The sequence below is a fragment of the Belonocnema kinseyi genome, chromosome 7 (assembly GCF_010883055.1).
Source record: "Belonocnema kinseyi isolate 2016_QV_RU_SX_M_011 chromosome 7, B_treatae_v1, whole genome shotgun sequence".
Classification (NCBI taxonomy): Eukaryota; Metazoa; Arthropoda; class Insecta; order Hymenoptera; family Cynipidae; genus Belonocnema; species Belonocnema kinseyi.
Window position 1 is genome coordinate 53,818,413 of NC_046663.1, and position 21,543 is coordinate 53,839,955.

Here is a 21,543-nt window from a genome sequence, read left to right on the forward strand (position 1 = left end):
TAAAAGACAACATTTGGAAAAAATATATGGATTTTCAATTAAAAAAGATAAATTTGTAGCAAAAAATAGAAAGCTTAATTTTGAGTTAAAAAAAGAAGTTTTCTAGCAAATAAAATAAATTTTGCAACGAAATAGTTAAATTTTTAACCAAACAAATTAATTTTCTACCAAAAAGATTAAATGCCTACAAAAAAATTTCGACAGAAATGTAATTAAATGTTTAGTTAAAAAAATGAATTTTCAAATTAAAAATGGTTTATTTTCAACCAAAAAAATAAATTTTCAAGCAAAAATATTAATTTTCTAGAAACAGTGAATAATTTTTAACAAAACACATGAATTTTCAACCAAATATTTTAATATATAATGAAATTTTATACCTCTAATAGTTGAATTTTCAACGAAAAAAGTGAATTAGTCACCTTAAAAGACAAAATTTCAACAAAACACATACACTTTCAAACAAATAGTGCAATTTTCAACTGAAAAAATGGACTTAGAAAAAAACATGATATAATTAAATTTTTAGTTAACAAATTAATTTTAAATACAAAATTAATTTTTAAGCCACATCAATGAATTTTAAACCAAAAAGATTAAACTTCTACCAAAAAAAGATTAATTTTAAACAAAATACATGAATTTTTAAGTAAAGAATGTTCAACCAAACATAAAATAATTAAACTTTCAGTAAATAAAATAATTTTTTAATAAATTAAACTAAAAAAGTTAAATTTTGAAGAGAAAAACAAAAGTTTTTTAACTGAAATGATTATTTTGCAGTGAAACACGAACGCAAAAACACGAATAAACGAAAATCGCACATCGGAAAAATAACTCCAATTTTTTTATTAATCACTTTTTTATAGGATAAAAGTTTTTATTTTATATCTAAAAAAGAACATTAACAGTAAGAAAATTTAAATTTTTGGACGAACGACACAAGCTGAAAAAAAAAATTGAACAAAAGTTGTTCACCCAAAAAAGGACAAATTTGTTATTAATAATTTTTCGATGGAATGGAATGCGTAATTTTGGTTTTAATCGTATAAAAATGAATCTAAAAATACAAATATTAAATTTTTGGACGAATGACACAATCTATGAAAAAAGTGAATATATAAAAGTTGCATACTCAGAAAGGATCTACAGGTACATTACTAATAGTTTTTAGATAAGACGAGTACATTTTCTTTCAATCGTAAAAAATAAGATTAAAAGTAAAAAATTTTTATTTTTGGCAAAACGACATAGGAGACATTCTCACCGCACGCTGCGCGCACCGCTCGCTTCGTGCTCGATCACATATTTATCTCGCGCTTCACGCTCAATTTTGTATTTACCTCGCGCTACGCGCTCGGACTTTGTATTTTTCCCGCATTTGCATATTCGCGCTCGGTCTTTGCATTTCTCCCATATTCGAGCACAGACCTTTCAAAAATAAAGATCGACGAATCGACAACTGTAATTTTGCTATTGTGAACTCTCTTTTGTTAAAGAACTTTCGGCTTTAGCGAACAGATTCTCATCACGTATCTCAGGGGCGCTCAACGCAGTGGGAAGTAGGCGGCAATAGAAACCCAGGTATAGCGCCGCGTACAATTGGCCTGTGAACTAGATCGTTTGTGCATGTGTCTGTGCACGTATATGTGTATATAGCTCTTTCATGTGTTTTCGTTTTATTATAATTAAAGGAAAATGAAAGACTTTATGTAAAATTTGAAGAATATGAGATAAAAGACAGATAAGCAACATTTTTTAAAGCCTTTTAAATCATATTTCCATAATTTTGGAATAATTCTTTCGTATGGCAATACGCAAATGAAAATTTGTAAACACAAGTTTTTCAGGTTGTCAGTCGCGCATCTTTGATTATGCCCAACACTTTTATATCAAATATTATACATTTTTTGTGAACCTCTGCCTGGATTGAGTATTCAGATTGTGCAAAATAAAGCACAAATTGTATTTATTATGGTAACTTTAATATTTGTTTCTTATTTTGCGTTAAAATTTTTTTTGGCTGCGCTGAAACATGTGCCATTTTAATAAATATATATCATCACAATTCATCATATGCATGGAAATTGAAACAGTCTTATTCTAATTGCTTTTTTTTATAATTTTTTTATTTTTGATCTTGTTTTTTACGATTAAAAAAAACTATGCTTCCTATCAAAAAAATATTCTTACAAAATTTGTAAATATCTTTTGTTTGAGTAAAGTTTGTCTTACTTATTCTCGTAGCTTATATCGTTGTACTCAAATATAATTTTTTTATTTTCAATGTTGTTTTTTAAAAATAAAACAAAATCTACTTATCCTACAAAAAAGTAATTCCTTAAAAATTTGCTATTCTTTTTTAGTTGCACAATTTTTGTCAATCTATCTTTTTTCGTATCTTGTTTTGTTTTCCACAAAATGGAGTTATTGCTTTTTCATGAGCTTGTTTTTTACGATAAAAATTTGAATTTCCGATTCTTTGTTAACAAAATTAAAAAGATGTCTGAAGACAATCTTGTAGGGCCTCGAAAAAGTAATGTTTTTCTTATCTTGACTTTTTCCCATATCACGTTTTGTTGGCTTCAAATGTTAATTTTCCTTTGATTTTTTAGGTTTTGAAAATGCTATAACTTTAGTCATTTTTATTTTATCAAAAAAAGTAATGGGGATTAATTTTTCGTATTTTGATCCACTATGGATAGCTGTCAAACAAATTTCAAATATTAAAAAAAGTGGTCTCAAGAATTTTTAAAGTGCCCTAACTTTTCAAAATTTCTACAAAAAAATCTGGCTAACGAACTCGTCCTTTCTTTTCATATCCTTATAAAGTGTGCCAAAGAGAAATCCAATCGAATAATTCCTTCACATGTGACCGTGTTTACATACTACAACGACAGCAACGACAACGACGCAGACAGATACCCGCGTAGAAACTACATTTTCTGACCCAGGGGGTCTCAAAACGTCGACAATTTGATGTAATCCGCGAAAGTCGTTTTTCACATAAAACCAATACCTTCTCATTAAGATGAGAATGCAATAACATTAGCAAACATTAGTTTGCGAGAAAATATATTTTGCTGTTTGATTTGTATCAAAGTATCTCAACGAATTCACTCAAATAAAAAATATTGTTAACAAGTTTTATTCATCATTGTTATAAATCAATTATAATATGTAGCTTTATTACAAATAAAACTTAATTTAACAAATAGAAAATTATCATCTTTTTGAAGAAACAATTTATGTTGACAAATACAAAATAGCTCATCAAACTTATTTTATTGCAAAATATTTTCAACACTTAACGTTTAAATTTTTTATATATAATTTAGGTTAGCAATTAGAAAATATCCATATTTTTCCCCGAAGAAAAATTCTTTCTCATCTTATATGCATCGTTATAGCGCATCCAACTTATTTTGCTGCAAATATTGTTTAAACTAAAAAAAATTAATACAAAATTTAAGTTAACAAACATAACATACTAAAATTCAGAATTTAATAAAAAAGGAGCGATACTTCTTCTATGTGATAACCTTCATTGTTTATAAAGAAACACAAATTTTGAGTTTTAATTTTATTAATTTATCATGTCTGAAAAACAAATTCTATTTAGACCCAGCGAATTTTTTTGCAAAAAAAATGGTCTTATTATCTTTTTTCAATTTAAATTATTTATAACAAATATAAATGTTAATTATTGATAATATTCTGCAGGTAGGTGAAACTAGTAAGCTATTTTAATACGTATACAATGTAAACCAAATTTTCCCAAGAAAAGAGGACGATAATTTTATATTCGTTACCTTAAATCATTTATAACAAAGCTAAATGTTAGGTATTAACATAAATTTTTGCAGATTGGTATAGGTTTGAGCTACTTCGACACGTACTAGACAGCACCGGATTTTTTTTCGTGCAAAACGTATGAACGTAACGCATGCCTTTAAAATTTGCTTGTAATAATAAAATTGTATAAGCAACAAATTCTTTGTCTTATTTATATGCTCAAACTGTAATTTGAGTCAGTTTGAGTTGATTTCAAATACATCTAAGTGTTAAAGCTCAGAAAGGAAATATTTTTCTAAAAAATTCACTTTTTTACATTTATTTAAAAGAAATAAACTAAAAACTGTAAAATATTCATAATATCGTTCCTTCCGCCTGTTAGGAATTTAATTTTAATTTAATTTTTAAGGCGGTTAAACTAAATGAGTCAAATTTTGGTTGGTCCATTCCGAAAATAAATTAAAAGTATATATGATTTATTTGATTTCTATCTGTCAGATTTACTAATTTATTAATTTATTCAACTCATTCTAAAACACATACTCTTTTTATTAAAAAATTTATTATTCTCGAGTTTTAAATTGTTTATGCTTTTAATATGAGGAAATAAAAAAATTACGTGCCTTGTGTGCACAGAGACAAATCAATTTGTCTGTTTAGCCTATTTTTAACTTTCAAGAATTTTCAATCTCATTGTTTTGTACAAAGTTAAATATATTAATAAATTTGGTTCTTTTTTTAACCTACCGATTTCTCATGTTTTAATTTCTATAGTTTTTTTTAATTATTATTTCCAGACTTAATGAAATTTACATATTCAAAAAATGTTCCCTCTTTTCAATAAATCATCTTTTTCCCCTATTTTCAAAAAACTTCCTCTTTTTTACTTCAATACGAACTGAATTAATAGAACCCCCAAAAAAATCCAAATATTTTTGGTACGACTTTCATCTTGTAAAAAACTCGGCTATTTTGTTTTTAAATGCATGTACATATTCTGTTGAAAAGTTTTCTTTTTTGACAGAATATTGATCTTCTTGGTTAAAAATTCATCTTTTTTGTTGAAACTTCAACCACTTGCTTGAATGTTGAGCACTTTTGTTAAAAATTTATTTTTTGTCAAAAATTGATTCATTTAGTTGAAACTTGAACTATTTTGTTGGAAAATTGTTTATTTTTTCTTCTGAATTAATTTTTGTATCGCAAAAATTAATTACAAATTTTTTAGAAAAAAATGTAAGTCTTTTGTTTAGAAATTTGTTGTTTTTTGTTGAATTTAACTGTTTTTGATTAAGTTAATATAATTCATGGTTTAAATATCACCGATTACATTTCTCTTTGAGATTTAATTTTTTATGGATTTTCATAAAATTAAAAAAATATTCATGAAGTAATTCAACTTTTAACTACGAAGTTAAATTTTCAATTGAAAAATATCACTTTCCAACAAAATAGTCAAACGTTCAAAGAGATGAATTTTTAACCTTAAATAGGAATCTTTGACAAAAAAGTGGTTCAACTCAAATTTTTAAACAAATTAGTTGAATTCTCGAGCAAAGAAGATTAATTTTTTTATTAAAAAGTTGCATTTGTGTAAAAAAAAGAAGGGAAATGAAATTTCTGCTAAAAAATATGATTTTCAAATCATAAAGACAAATTAGAAGAAAAAAAATCATTTTTACCCAAAAAATATTTCAGTTTGCCTTTTCAACATCAAAATATAAGTTTTAAACAAAAAGTACATTTTCTACGAAATAGTTAAATTTTCAACCAAAAAGGATGACTTTTCAACAAAATTGTTGAATTTTTAACCAAAAACGTGAATTTTTAACGCAAAAAGGTGAATTTTCCACCAAAAAGAATGGCGTTTTAACAAAATTTTTTAATTTTCAAACAAATAATAAAATTTATAACGAAAAAGATAATCTTCGAAAAATTACGTACAGGAATAGAGGACCCCCCCTGTAACAAATGGTAACCGCCCCCCCCCCCTCCCCCCATACCCGAGCTGTTTCGTAATTTATGCACGGTCCCTACGTTACAATAAATGTTAATTAACAACATTTTTTATAGGAATCGAACTTTTCCAATTAAACGACAATAAAAATGAATCTGTTTCAATATCAAGGCATATTATGAATTTTATTAATAAAAAATTATCTATAGAATTCATCTATATTTGTTAAAAATTTTACAATCTGATTAAAAAATTAATTATTTTCTTGAACATTTGCCTTTTTGAATAGAAAATATCTTTTTGTTCAAAAATGATACGATTTTGGATGAAAATGTAATTATCTTGTTGAAAATACAACTATTTCGTTAAAATCTTTCTTTGTTGAAAATGAACTTTTTTTTGTTGTAAAAAATTCATCCTTTTTGGTTTTCAATTTATCTGTATTGTTTTGAAAATTCAACTGTTTCGTTGAAAATGCAATATATTTCGACTTGAAATTGTAGGCATATGGTGATAGGATTGAGCGATGTTTTTTTTATCGATTTTTATGTTAGGTGGAATATTTTTTAAAATATCTTTACATCGGTATTAAATAAAAGAAGATTAATCGTTGGAATCGACTTTTTCGCAAATTATAATTACTTATAATTTAAGCTATCCCGCGAATAAAGTTTGTTAATAAAGCATGGCCACAGGAAACACAGGACTAGGCATGTCATTGCGGGGTTGATGCAAGGAGGGGGAGGTCCGCCACCTTTTGATGTCCCGCTACAAACATGGCAGCGCCCATATGTTTATATTTTCATGCACAGTTTGTCGGCAAAAATGCTCGTGCGCATAATCAAATGGCACATCGTAAGGTGGCGGCTCTCCCCACTCATGGAATCCCCCCCCCCGTGCATTCAACCCCGCTCGCCAAGTTAGAATGGCATGCCTAGTCTAGTCCCTTGTTTCCCATGTCCATGTAATAAAGTAAATACCGCCACGGCTTAATGATAGTGATGGTAAAACAGGAAATTATCATTTGTCAATATTTTTTGTATTTTTGAAATAAATGAAAACTATAAATAGTCACAAGTTTTTTTTAGTAATTACAATGAAATAATTATTTTAATCAAATCCATTTTTTTAAATTTACATGCTTTTTATTTATAATTTAGTCATGCGTTAATAAAACAGAGGATTGAGAAATAATCTCAAATTAGAAGTTATACACATCACATTGACAATTCATTGTCAATTATAATTGATCAATCAATCATTATCAAAAGTTAGATTGATTTTTAAAAGCAAATGTTTCTAAAATAAAGTTATTATCATTAGTCGATAAGAGAAAACATGAACGTGTTTGAAAAATATATGAAAATGTTCATATTATTTAAAAAGTGAAAATATATTACAGTTTTTTAGTTATTACAATTTAAATAAAATCTATTTATGCTTTTTTGAAATGTACATGATTTTTAATGTTTCTTTATATGCGTAAATATCGAAGGATTGAGAAATGAATAATTATCTCAAATGATAAAAAATATACAAGTCACATTTGAAAAATTTGATCAATCAATTATTATTAAAAGTAAAATTGGTTTTAAAATTCTAAAATGAAGTGATTAACATTCGTCGATAAGAAAAAACATAAACGTGTTGAAAACTGTTTGGGTTGAACATTCGAGAAAAGCAGAGAGAAAGAGGAAGAGAGCGAGAGAGAGAGGATTGCCACTGGCCGACCTCAGATTGGTCCACGTTCCATGCGTGGTTCGTTTTTATTGGTCGAGGGCTGTTCCGTCTCTTGCTAAATTTCCCGGAGCACAAGATTTTTCTGACAGTCGCCGGAAAACAACAGAGCAAGTTGTTGGACGCTAGGAGGGCGTTTTTGAAGTTGTTCACGACTTTCTTGTGTGAAAATCAGCTATGAAAAAGTTGTTATTTGCACTAGCGGGGCTTTTCCTTTTAACGGGTAAGTAATTTCTTATAATTATGTCGCCGGTTAACCAAAAAATGTTTTAAGGCCTGTACCATCATGGTGATTTTTTATTAATTTTCATTGACTTTTTCAGGGCTTGCTTTTGCTGAAGAGGATGCTATTGAGGAAAACGTCGGTACCGTGGAAAACGACCTAGGTTCCAGTCGCGAAGGATCCAGGACTGGTGAGTTTTTGTCAAATTAACCAAAATTTGTCATTTTTTTCGGAGTTTCCGTTCTTTTGCTATTACGCCCCTTTTTGTGGTGCCTGCTCCAAAATTCAAAAAACGTGGTTGAAGAGTTGATTGATTTAGGCAATATTTTTAATTTACTTACAATTTTTTTAATTTAAGAAATCTTGTTCAACTTTGTTTTTTTAATTGATCTTTAAATATAAGTTTTCACGGAATACTGGTAATTCGGAAATTTTCGACAAACTGAAGTTAAAGTTTATCAAATGTTTTATGAATTTTGTCCAGGCTGCACAATCTGGCACCTATTGCGCTCTTTATCCCTTTTTAAAAAATTAATCGAACTTAATTCAACTTCATTGAACCATAGAAGAAAATCAAACTATTTTTGGTTGAAAGTTCATTATTTTTAATCAAAAAATTGTCTTTTTGATTTAGAGCACGATCGTATATGACCCTGATTCAGAGTTCTTCTTTTAGATAAAATTCTACTATTGTGTTAAAAAGTTCCTCTTTTTTATCGAAAATTAAAATACTTTTATGAAATTTGAGCTACTTTATTAAAAATTCATATTGTTAGTTGAAGATTAAACTGTTTTTGTTGAAAATTTATCTTTTTTTAGTAGAAAGTTCATCTTTTTGGTGGAAATTTTCAACAATTTGGTCCAAAATTCTTTTTATTTTACTTTTTTTTTTAAATTAAATTATTTGGTTGAGAGTTGTACTTTTTTGTTACAAATTAATTTTTTTGGTTAAATATTGAATTATTTTATTGATTTTTTTTTTTAAATTGAAAATTAATTTTAAAACTGAAATTTTAACTATTGCATTTTTTGTCAAAAATTCCTCATTTTAGTTGAATTTTAAAAAAATTAAATTATTTGATTAAAAATTTGCCCTTTTTGTTGATAATTATTAATTAATGTTTTCAATTGAAAATTTAAACATTCCATTATTTTGTCAGAATCCATATTTTTGGGTCAAAATTTAATTATTTGGTTGAAAGTTGTACAACTTTGATAAAAATCAATTTGATTGTTTAAATGTTGAATTACTTGATAGAAAGTTATTATTTTTTCACTGAAAATTAATTTTTTAATTGAAGTTCTAGCGATTGCTTTTTTTGTTGAAAATTCGCCTTTCTTTGGTTGATAATTATTCTTTACTGATTTCAGCTGAAAAATTAACCATTCCATTCTTATTTCAAAATTCATCTTTTTTTGTTTGAAATTTTAATAATTTGTTTGAGATTTGTAAAACTTTGTGAAACATTCATTTTATTGGTTAAAGATTGAACTATTTTGTTGGAAATTCTTTTTTTTTCGTTAAAAATTAAACTTTTAAACTGATCTTTTAACCGTTCAATCTTTTGTTAAAAATTCCTCGCTTGAGTTAAAATTATTATTTTTTTGTTGAAAATTTAACTATTTTTTTGAAAATTCGCCATTTTTGGTTAGTAATGATTAATTACTGTTTTTAACTGAAAATTTAACAATTCCATTATTATTTCAGAATTAATCTTTTTTTGTTGAAAATTTAATTATTTGTTTGAGAGTAGTACAACTTTGGTAAACATTCATTTTATTGGTTAAATATTAAACTATTTTATTGAAAATTCTGTTTCTTCGTTGAAAATTATTGATTAAAGTGGTCTTTTAACGATTCCCTTTTTGTCGAAAATTCCTCGATTTTAATTCACAATTCATCTATTATATTTTTCTTTAAGAATTCAATTACTTGGTTGGAATTTAAATTGCTTTGTTAAACATTCACTTTATTGATTGAAGAGTTTACTATTTTGCTGATTTTTTCAAATAATTTTTTCAACTGAAAACTTAACTATTCCTATTTTTATGAAAAGTTACTGCTCGTTTTTAGTTGGCTTTGGTTGCATTTTTTTCTCTTTTGACTGAAAATTCTTTCTTTGTTTAAAATTCAACTTTTTCTTTAAGAAACGTCTTTTCAAATTCAACTATTTCCTTAAATAGTACTCTTTTTTTTTTAAATCAAAAATTCAAATACTTGGATGAAAGTTGATCAACTTTCTTAAAAACTAATTTTTTTATACTGAAGATTAAATTATTTTTGTTGAAAATTTATATTTTTTAGTAGAAAGTTAATCTTTTTGGCGAAAGTACAAAAATTTGGTATTTATTTTGTTGATGAAAATTTAACCATTCCGTTCTTCTTTCAGAACTTATCTTTTTTCGTTAAAAATTAATTTTCGAACTGAAATTTTAACGATTCCAGTTTTTCCTCCGGAAAATTCCTCGTTTTTATTTCGCAATTCAACTATTAGAACATTTTCCGCTGAAAATTCAACTACTTGATTGAAATTTTAATTAATTTTTAAACATTAATTCTATTGATGGAAGATTGAACTATTTTGCTGATTTTTTTTTAAATAATTTTTTTAAATTGAAAACTGAACTCTCATTTTATGGAAAATTATTGCTCGGTTTTTGTTGGTGTTGGTTGGATTTTTCTCTTTCTTTAAGAAACCTGTTGTTAAAAATGTATATTTTTTACTTGAAAATTTGATTCTTTTTTTGATAAATCAACTATTTTGTCAGTCATCTTTTTGGTCAAAAATTGAACTGTCACGTTGAAAAATTGACCTTTTGGATTTAAAATGTATCTTTTTTGGTTGAAAATTAACTTTTTTGTTGAGCTATTTTGTATTTTCTTATTTAATTATAATTAATTATAATGAGGTAGCAAAGTGCTTATCAAATGATCACAATAAAATTCACAAATATTTTTATTTGTTGAGAAACAATTCGAAAATAATTGTCTTCTCCTCTGAGATTGATTTTCAGATTTAAAAGTAGGTCGGAGTTGAATAATTTCGATCTTTAATGCTGAATTTAATTATGGATTTTTTTTCGATGAATTGCTATTTTTACACAACAACTGTCTCAAGTCTTTCTTTCCGATTAATGGACCGTTTTTTCTATCAAAAATTGAAACTAGAATTCGTATGCATTCCATTTTTAAAATAGTTTTACTTCTATGGGAATACCACGAACTTAACTTCTATTTACATTTCGTTATCGCCAAAAAATTAGAGCACTGGAATATCATCTATTTTCAGAGCCACAGCTCACACATTGTTATTAAGAATGATTAAAGAATTTCTTATCTTTTTCTCTGAATCTATACAAATTGAAAATGGCCTATTTGAAAAATATAATTAATATTTTCAGATGATGAAGTCGTTAAACGAGAAGAAGAGGCGATTAAGTTGGATGGCCTGAACGTTGCACAAATGAAAGAACTTCGAGACAAATCGGAGAAATACACCTTCCAAACGGAAGTGAATCGAATGATGAAACTCATCATCAATTCGCTCTACCGAAACAAAGAAATTTTCCTCCGAGAATTGATCTCGAACGCTTCCGATGCTTTGGACAAGATTCGATTGCTCTCCCTCACCGACAAAAATATTCTCGATACCAATCCAGAATTAACGATAAGAATAAAGGCAGACAAGGAGAACAAGATTCTGAGTATCACAGATACTGGTATTGGAATGACAAAGCAAGACCTGGTCAACAATCTCGGAACCATCGCGAAATCTGGAACCGCCGAATTCTTGGGCAAGATGCAGGAATCGAAGAATCCTGAAGAGATGAACGACATGATCGGACAATTCGGAGTTGGATTTTACTCTGCATTTTTGGTCGCTAACACTGTTGTTGTCACCACGAAAAACAACGATGACAAACAATACATTTGGGAGTCCGATAGTTCCAGTTACAGCATCGTTGAAGATCCACGGGGAGACACTCTTAAACGTGGAACCACAATCACGTAAATACATTTTTTTTTAATTTAGCACACCTCAAAGACCAGTTCCTATACAAGGTGGTCGCTGGACCACCTTGTATACCTTGGTTTTTAAAATCTAAGACTTTTTTTAATAGATAAGAGGGTGGCCGCCGGACCAGGGAATCGGAATTTTGATGAATTTTCAGTAGAAAAAAATCTGCCCAAGTTCGATTTTAACAGTTTTTAAAATAATTAAACTGCAGTTTTGAGGATTTAAAAATGAAAAATTAAAAGCATTTGAGGTTGAAAATTTTTGATAAAAAACAGTTTTATTTAATCAACTGTAAATATAAATAAATAAATTATTTTGAAAATGGATCTGTACTCAAAGTATAGAAATCTAAACAATAATTGCTTTGGCCAAAAAATTCTAGACCCGTTCAAATTTTGAGAATTTCCAGATTGCAACTGTTTCAATCATAAGAATTGAAATTAATATATCATTTATTGCGATAATTTTATTTTTAAATAAAATTTTTCATGAATTTTCATGAATATATTTTTAATTCAGAGTTTCAGGAATTCCTTTATATTAAATTTAATAAATAAATTTATTAATATAATATTTTTATAAATTTTTTCAGGTATTAAAAAATTTAAACGTGCAATATTTCATTGATCTTTTGATATGAGTAAATTGAAACCAAATATTTAAATGAAACCAATTTAAAACTGAATTGTTTTACATAGAAAGATTTGAATCTTTAGATTTTCGAAGAACTTTTAAACTTTGAGCGTTACAATTTGAATTGTTCTATTTAAGAAGGGTTTAATTTGTAAGTGAAATTGTTAAATTTTGAGGTATAAATAACCATTGAACACTTAACATTTGTGGAAAATATTTGAGTAATTTCAAGAGATTTAGAATTTTTGAAAAGATTCAAAATTAATTAAAAAATTGAAATGATTTCGAGTAATTTAAATGAAATGTTTTAACATTTTTTTCAGAACTTCTGAATATATTTAAAAATTAATCGAATTTTCTCTACAATTTTCAAAAATCCAGCAAATTAAATAAAATCCTTAAAATCTTTCATGTTCTTTGATCATTTTTTAAATCTTTTAAAATCTTCTCAAACTTTCTGTTACAATAATTTTTCAAATTGAAAAATCATTTTCAATTTTCCTAAAAATCTTAAGAAAATTTTTATTCTTTTGTAGTCTTTCAGAGTTCTTAAAAAAATTATAAATTTTTTGTTTGAAATCTGCAAAAATCTAAATTTTATTTTAAATCTTTAAAACTTCTAAATATCTCTTAATATTAGTCTAATATTTTTACAAATAATAAGTCTTCTATTGTTATTTATAAATTCAAATTTAATTTTTTTAATTTGCAGGATTTTCTAAAAGTTATAGAAATAATTCAATTCATTTTGAAATATATTTAAAACTTCTGACAAAAAATTCAAAAATGATTTTTAATTTGGAAAAGTTTAAAACCACTTCTAGATTTTTCAAGATTTTGAAATAAAATTTTTAAGCTTTTGAAGGATATCCAGACTATTATTATATATATTTTTCAATTTTTAATGTGTCCAACTTGAAATAATATAATTTTGGAAATTTTTAAAGTTCATTGCTTGATTCTTTAATTTATACTATTGAAAATGTTAACGTGGATTTATATTTTTGGAACTTAATCTGAATCTTCGAACTCTATAATTTACAAAAGTTCTAAATTTTGCAGTTCATTTGCATTTCACTAAAAACTGTTCAATTTAAAAGTGTCAGTACCTTCCAGATTATACGTGTAAGTTTTTAAACGTGTTTGAATACTTAATTTTTGAATTGAAAATTTTTTAACTTCAATTTTTAAAGTTTGGAATTCAAGGGTTCCACTTTGAATACTTTAATTTGTTGTTTATTACTTTATATGGAAAAACGTTTAGAATATAGTTTGATTTTTTAAGTTTGATTGGCCGTGAAAAATGTTTGCGAACCGGGAAATGGCAGAGAATTTTTTTCTTCGATTAAAACGGCCACCCTGCTGTATCATCATTTTTGTTGAAAAATTATCCTTTTGGCTTAAAATTCACATACTCTAACTAATTTTTCTAACTGAAAGTTTTAATTTTTGTTTCAAAATTCAGTTATTTTGAAATTTTTTGCTCTGTTGTATTAAAGGATGTTTAGAATGAACATGATAAATTTAAAAACAATGAACTAGATAGGCAAAAAAATCAGAATTTTCCAGGCGAGCGAAATAGCTTTCTCTAAAATCGTAATCAGAGGCCTTATTTTCAAGATTTGGTCCCTATGGTTACCCTATTTGAGTCAGGAACTTTGAAAAAAAAATTAGAGAAATTCTGTGAGAAGTAACTGCATAAAATAATAAAGGCTGCCAGGCAGTCACTATTTGTCACTTTTTTCAAACAAAAATATCACATTAGTCAGTTTTCATTCAAAAAATTAATTCCTGGGTTAATCACTATTCATTTCAGGTCTTTACCTTTTTTTGAATTATCTTGAATTCTTTTGAAATAAAGAAGTTCCAAAAATTGTAAATTATTTTTAAAACATCCAAGAAATTTTCAAGAACATTAAAAAGTTTCAAAGGGATTTCAAAATATTTCAAAGGGTTTGAAATCTTGCAGGGTATTTTAAAGATTCCAAGGCATTTCCAATACATTAAACAAATTTCAAGGAATTTTTCAAATTTAAGGATGAGAATGATTTTGAGAAATTAAAAAAAAGTCATGAAGGATTTTCATAAAGGTTTTTTATAAGGTTTCTTTCAATTTCAATCATTTTAAGAAATTTAAAAAACTCAGTGTATTCTGATAAATTTTCTCAGATTTCAGGAAATGTAGATAATAAGATTTTATTTAATTTAACGAAATGTATAGTACTTTAATGCATTTTAAAGAATTCATTAAAACAAATGTGTAGGATTTTACAGGGTTTCAAATATTTCAAGATATTATCAAATATTTTTAGGAATTTGGAAGATTTTAGGATATTTAAAAAGATTTTTGACGGTTTGCAAAATGTCAGAGAATTTTAAAAGATTCCAAGGATTTTTAAACTGATTTCAATAAATAAAAGGTATTTCAAAGAATTCAAAATATTTTAGGATATTTTAAAAGATGCAAGGATTTTTGAAGAAATTATAAAAAATTGAGGAATTTCCAAGGATCTAAGGAGATTAAAAAAAATTGCATGTGATTGCAAAGAGTTTCGTAGAATTTTGGAAGATGTGGAAGTATTTTACAGGACCTATAAGGTTTTTAATTATTTTGAAAGTTTAAGTGGATTTTTTTTTTGGTTTTCAGTTACTTCATTCTGAAGACTTTTAAATTCATCTTTTGTTCTCAGGAATTTAATCAGATTTTTTTGTATTTCTTACAATTTTTAGAGACTCATTTTAAATTTGAAGTCTTATTAATCTATCCTGAATTATTTTTAATTTAAAATAATATTAGGTACATTATTAATGCACATTATAGTCACTTTTATGTTTAAAAATGATTTATTTTCGATGATTTTTTTATTGAAATGGATCACATCTTCAACTTTCTCGAAGTAAATTAGGCTATGGCAGCTCTGAGAATAATAAATTTCAAATTTAATCTTTTATTCAGTTTATAAAATACGAGCAATATTATACGCGCAATTTTTTTATATTTTTTGTTGCAAAGTTCAGAAAATATCGTCCTAGAATTTTTCGCGATTCTACAATATTTTAAGGAATTTTAAAGAATTTATTAATTAGAAGTGAAGTATTTTGCAGGGTTTTAAAGATATGAAGAGATTTGGAATTCACCCTGAATTCTTATTAATTTACCCTCAAAGCATGGAAATTCTATAATTTGATGAATTCACTTGAATTTCTTTAAATTTACTTTATTCTATTTAATTAAATGAATTTTTTGTTGAAATTTTTTAAGTTTTAATTTAATAGATCCAGAGGTTCAATTGATAAAGTGCTCCAAGGAATTGGAACATTTTAACGTATTTTTTTTCTTTAAATTCCCTCGTATTCTCAAGAGTTTTGCTAGGGCTCTCAAAAGATATCAAAGGATTTGAAATATTTGAGGAAAATTTAAAAGATTCCAAGGATTTAAAAAAATTAATTCATTAACTTAAAGTGATTTTAAAGATTTTGAAATATTTTAGGATAAAGAAATTTATAGAATTTATGAAGATATGGAACGATTTTACAGGACGTATAAGGTTTTAAAAGATTCAAAGTTATTTTATAAGATTTACGAGGATTTCAATGATTTATCTTCAATTTTTTTGGAAGTCTCTTAAATTTAATTAATTTACTTGAATTTCTCTAAACTTTCTCTATCCTACTTAATTCAGTGGATTATTTTCAAAATTTTGTAAGTTGTACTTTAATTAATCCTGAGGTTTAATTGATAAAATGATTGACGGATTTGAAATATTTTTTTAATTCCTTGGCATTTTCACGAGCTTTTTTAAAAATTTGAAGGAATTTTAAAGGATTTGAAATATTTTTGGTTATTTTTTCAAGGGCTTTAACAAGTTTCAAGGGCTTCTAAAAGATATCAAAGGATTCGAAATATTTTAGGAAATTTTCAAAGATTTCCAATTTTTTTCTATAGTTTGAAGGCTTTCAAGGTCTAAAATATTCTACGGTATTTTAAAAGATTCTAAGGCATTTTAAAGAGATGTAAACAATTTCAAGGAATTTCCAAATGTTTTAATAATTTTAAGGTATTTTCATATTTTAATAAAATTCAAAGAATTTTTCATAAGAAATGAGAAATTTCTTAGGGTTTCAGAGATTTGCAGAGATTTTCAAATATTTTTTTGCAATTCATTTGGAATCCTATTTAATTCTTCTAAATTCACTCAGTTTTACCCACTTCAATTAATTTCTCTATATTTTTAAATTGTTTTCAATTCATTTGATGGCTTTTTAAATTCAGCTTGATTTTTGTATGAATTTCATTAAATTCTTCTTATTTCTTTTAAATTTCTCTAAATTCACTTGAAACTTATTGTAATCAATCAAAAATTTTAAATTGTTCAAAATTATTGGGACTCTTTTTAATTTAACTTGAATTAATTTGTACTCATTAGTCACTTTTTGTGTTAGAAATCAGTGGGGTTTCAAAGACTTGAGCATTTTTTTCAAATTCATCCTGAATTGTTTGGAATACTTTTTTTTTATTTGCTTAATTTCTTTAAGTTCACTAAATTCTACTTAATTCAGTCAATTTTTTAAAGTTTTTATTCAATTGATCCTCAAGGGTTTTAATAAAATGAAAAGATTTTACAAATTATTTCCAATTAATTTGAATCGTCTTGTAGTGATTAGTCACTTTTTGCTTAGAAATGAGTAGGGTTTCAAAGATTTGAATAGAGTTTGAAATATTTTTTGCAATTCGTTTGTAATTCGCCCTGAATTTCTATTAATTTATCTTGACTTTTCTACATTTACTCAATTCTACTCACTTCAATGGATTTTTAAAAAAAGGTTTTATTTGATTTATTATGAATTCTTTAAAAATCACCTTAAATTCTTAGACATTTCATCTAATTCTTTTGAATTCTCTTTAATTCTTCTACACTTATTTCAAACTCACTCAATTAAATTAATTTTTTCGAATTTTCTTCAATTCGATTCTTCTAAATTCATTTAAGTTTAACTGAAATCAATTGAATTTAAAAAAATTTTTAAATAATTTCCAATTCTTTTGAATTATTTTTTGGTTATAAATTAGCAAGTTTCAAAGATTTAAAGAGATTTGAAACCATTTTTTGGAATTCACACTATATTTTTTTTAATTCTTTGGAGTTCTTTCACATTTTTTTAATTTACTCAAATTCTTTTAAGATTACTCAATTCTAATCAATTCTATGGTGTTTTTTTATGTTTTAAAGTTTTTATTTAATCAATCCTAAATTCTCTTAACCTCACTTGGAATTCTTATGTATTTCATCAAATTCTTCGGAATTCTCTTGAATTGTTCTAAGCTCATTTCAAATTTACTGCATTAAATAAAAAATTTTCATTTTTTCAAATTGTTTCAAATTCATGTGATTTTTTTTAATTTACCTTAAGTTTTTATGAAGTTCATCTAATTCTTCTCTTTTATCTTAAATTCTTCTATATTCATTCCAATTTTACGGAAATCAATGGAGTTTTTTTTAATTCCCTAACAGTTTTTCCAATTGGTTTGAATTCTTTAAAATGTAACTTGAATTGTTCCGAAATCTTCTGAATTCATCCTGAATTTATTAGCCTTTGAACGTGAAAAAAGTACCCTATGAGCGTGACAAAAGGTACCCTTTGGTCCTTATATTTGATCCCATAGAGACTGTAAGGCCTCTAATTTGCTACCAATTCGGAAATTATATTCGAGCCGTTGATAATATTCAGTTTATTAGCAAAAGAGTCTTACAAAATTGATTTATTTGCAGCCTGCACATGAAGGATGAGGCACTCGACTTCCTCGAGGAAGACACCATTCGTAACCTGATCAAGAAGTACTCTCAGTTCATCAACTTCAACATCTACCTCTGGAGCAGCAAGACAGTCTATGTCGACGCAGAGGACGACGAAGAAAAACCAGAAGCCGAAAAACCCGAGGATGAAGCAGACAAAAAGGTAGATGAAGCCAAAAAGGAAGATGAAGAGGCCAAAAAGGAAGAAGAAGAAGCCAAAAAGGAAGAAGAAGAAGAAGCCAAAAAGGAAGAAGAAGAAGCCAAAAAGGAAGAAGAAGAAGCCAAAAAGGAAGATGAAGAGGACAAAAACGAAGATGAAGAGGACAAAGATGAAGATGATGAGGTAAAGGTCGAAGAAGATACGGAACCAGTGGTAAAGAAGCAGATCGAAAAGACCGTCTGGGATTGGGAATTGCTAAATGATTCCAAGCCAATCTGGTCCCTGAAACCCTCAGATGTCACCGACGCAGAATACAATGAATTCTACAAAGCTTTGACCAAAGACAGTGACGATCCTCTTGCGAAAATCCACTTTATTGCCGAAGGAGAAGTGACTTTCAAGTCTCTTCTTTTCATCCCCAAAGTCCAACCCAGTGAAAGTTTCAGCCGCTACGGTACCAAGTCGGACAACATTAAATTGTACGTGAGAAGGGTATTTATCACCGACAAATTCAACGACATGATGCCCAACTATCTCAACTTCATCCGCGGAATTGTAGACAGCGACGATCTGCCTCTCAACGTCTCGCGAGAGAATTTGCAGCAGCACAAGCTGATCAAGATCATCAAGAAAAAACTGATCCGAAAGGTGCTCGACATGATCAAGAAAATCCCGAAGGAGCAGTACGACAATTTCTGGAAGGAATACAGCACAAACATCAAATTGGGAGTGATTGAGGATGCTTCCAACAGAGCCAGACTCTCAAAGCTCATGATGTTCAGATCCTCGGCCCAGGACGGCAAGACTTTCCTCTCCGATTACGTGGCTCGAATGAAACCAAATCAGAAGCACATCTACTACATCGGCGGAGTTTCCGAGGAGGAGACGAAAAACTCGCCCTTCGTGGAACGTCTCACGAAAAAGGGATACGAAGTCTTGTACCTGATCGAGCCTGTTGATGAGCACTCGATTGCCACTCTTCCCGAATTCGAGGGCAAGAAGTTCCAGAACGTCGCGAAGGAGGGATTCGTTTTGGACGAGGGAGAGAAGGCCAAGGAGAAGATGGAACAGTTGAAAACGACTTTCGAGCCTCTTGTTAAATGGCTAACTGACATCCTCAAGGATCACATCAGCAAGGCTCAAGTGTCCGAACGTTTGACCGATTCTCCCTGCGCCCTCGTGGCGAGCATGTTCGGATGGACCGGAAATATGGAGAGATTGGCGAGTTCCAATGCGCACAAGAAGTCCGACGATCCACAGACTTCGTACTATCTGAACCAGAAGAAGACCCTGGAGATCAATCCGAGACATCCTCTGATCAGGGAATTGTTGAGGCGAGTTGAGCAGGACACGAGCGACGAGACTGCGAAGGAAATTGCGCTGATGATGTTCAGAACTTCGACTCTCAGGTCTGGATACATGTTGAAGGAAACCCAGAGCTTTGCTGAAAGTGTTGAGCAGCTGATGAGAAAAACGCTGGGAATTCCACTTGATGAAGTCCCCGAAGAGGAGGAGGAGGATGACTCGTTTGAGAGTGACAAGTCTGAGGAGTTTGAGGCTGGAGGCGATGAGGAGAGGCAAGAAGACAATGAGGAACATGATGAACTTTAAAGTGTGTGGAGATAGACTGATGTAGAACTTCTGGGGGGATTTATTTTCCTCGCGGATTGGGCTATACAATGTATAGCTTATCTATTCAATTTTTGAATTAGGTTTGCGACAATTGGTTGCAAATGTTCGAGTTTTCATATCCAGTCATATTACACTACTTTATTCTCTTTTTTTGTCTTTTGTATCATAGGAACAACCGAAGGTCATAAATATCATTGAATAGATCATGGAGGGTTTTATGTTGAACTGATTTTGAATTCAGAAGTGAGTTTGTGGAGAGATTACTTAGGCGATTTTAAATTGCGATTTATTTTTGTGTGAACATGCTTGGTTTTTTTTGTCGCTCGACAGTTTGTTATTCGGCGATTTATTTATTTTGCATTTACTTCGTGTGTTCTTCCATTTAGTTGCTAGCGGTGTCTGTGAGCGAGGAAAGAAAGTTTTCAGTGTGGTGTGCTTGCGAAGTGAATATGTGTTTATATACAGAGAATTAAAGAATATTGAACTTTATTAACAGTTTTTTTAAATTCTTTAACCTTGGTTTATTTGATAAGTTTGATAATGCGACTGTGGAAATCTTGTTTCCTATTTGGGAAGCTTATGATGATAAAACTCGAAAATATTTAACTTCTTTTTTTTTAAGAACAGCGTGATTAAAAAAAAAATTATCCATAATAAGACCGAATCCATTTCAAATCGGGCAGGTTCTACACCTGAAGTCGTAGAATCTTTCGGGCGAAAATATGCTGTTTTTTACAGGAAATGAGGCAAAACTTATATTTGTTATATATGAAAAACGAAATTTCACGTTTTTTTTTTATTCTTTTTGGAAATGGTACAATATAGCATAAGTAAAGAAATTTTTTGTCGAACATTTTTAACTTTGCAAACTATTTTCTTAACAGTTTTTCGTATCTGTTGTTGTAAACAAACACTACTGGAATATGGAAAGAAATATCGAATATCTCAATTGGGTGAAAAGTTATATAATTTGGAAGAAATTTTTTTTAACGACGCTAAAATTCAAATGCGCAGAACTTCAGAAGTAAAAATGCGCTCTTGAAGACTACGACTTTTCAATCTAAAAATTAATATTTTTATCTATAACTTTATTTTCTAGAAGAAAAAGTCTAATACATTAAATTGGGTTAATTAAATCATTTTATGAGCCGTCCGTAAATTACGTTACCAATTTGTGCGCTATTTTGCTATTTTCAATCAAAAATGACAAATTTTTAAGAAAACATTTGAATTTCTGATAAATAAAATATGACCTACAAAGAGGTATTTTCAAGCCAAAGAGACGAATTTTTTAGAAGTCAATTGAATTTTCGTTGATTTCAAATCGTAGATTTCAAATTCTTTATGTCTTACGGTCCAATCGTAAATCGAAAAAATAAATATGAGTCAAAAAAACATGTTCTTCGAAACTCAGATATTTATTTAATAGAAAAAAACTCCTTTCAAAACTTCCTGACGTTTCAGTACACATGCGTACCTTCTTCAAAGGTTCTTAAGGGCATGTGACACAGCTAAATACCTATATTACCGATCACAGTTTTTCAGTTCACTGAATGTTCTTTTGAACTTAAGAACTTTTTTTGTGAATAAAA

The 21,543-nt window shown here is 28.1% G+C and overlaps 2 protein-coding genes across 2 annotated transcripts in view; one reads left to right on the plus strand and one right to left on the minus strand.

Annotated features, from left to right (window-relative positions):
- The window catches only part of LOC117177435 (calcyphosin-like protein), an 87,533-nt gene that overhangs the window by 23,904 nt on the left and 42,086 nt on the right, over positions 1 to 21,543 (minus strand). The window lies entirely within an intron of this gene.
- Positions 7,548 to 20,440, plus strand: LOC117177434 (endoplasmin). The gene is made up of 4 exons (XM_033368109.1): positions 7,548 to 7,712; positions 7,813 to 7,902; positions 11,115 to 11,721; positions 18,136 to 20,440. Exons 1-4 carry the CDS (start codon positions 7,667 to 7,669, stop codon positions 19,928 to 19,930), a joined length of 2,538 nt encoding a protein of 845 aa, XP_033224000.1. The 5' UTR covers positions 7,548 to 7,666; the 3' UTR covers positions 19,931 to 20,440.

Excerpts from the sequence above, each read along its gene's own strand:
- LOC117177434 (XM_033368109.1), top strand. The coding sequence starts at position 7,667 with ATGAAAAAGTTGTTATTTGCACTAGCGGGGCTTTTCCTTTTAACGG. Across the intron at positions 7,903-11,114 it reads TCGCGAAGGATCCAGGACTG|ATGATGAAGTCGTTAAACGA; the intron begins GTGAGTTTTTGT and ends TAATATTTTCAG. Across the intron at positions 11,722-18,135 it reads AAACGTGGAACCACAATCAC|CCTGCACATGAAGGATGAGG; the intron begins GTAAATACATTT and ends ATTTATTTGCAG.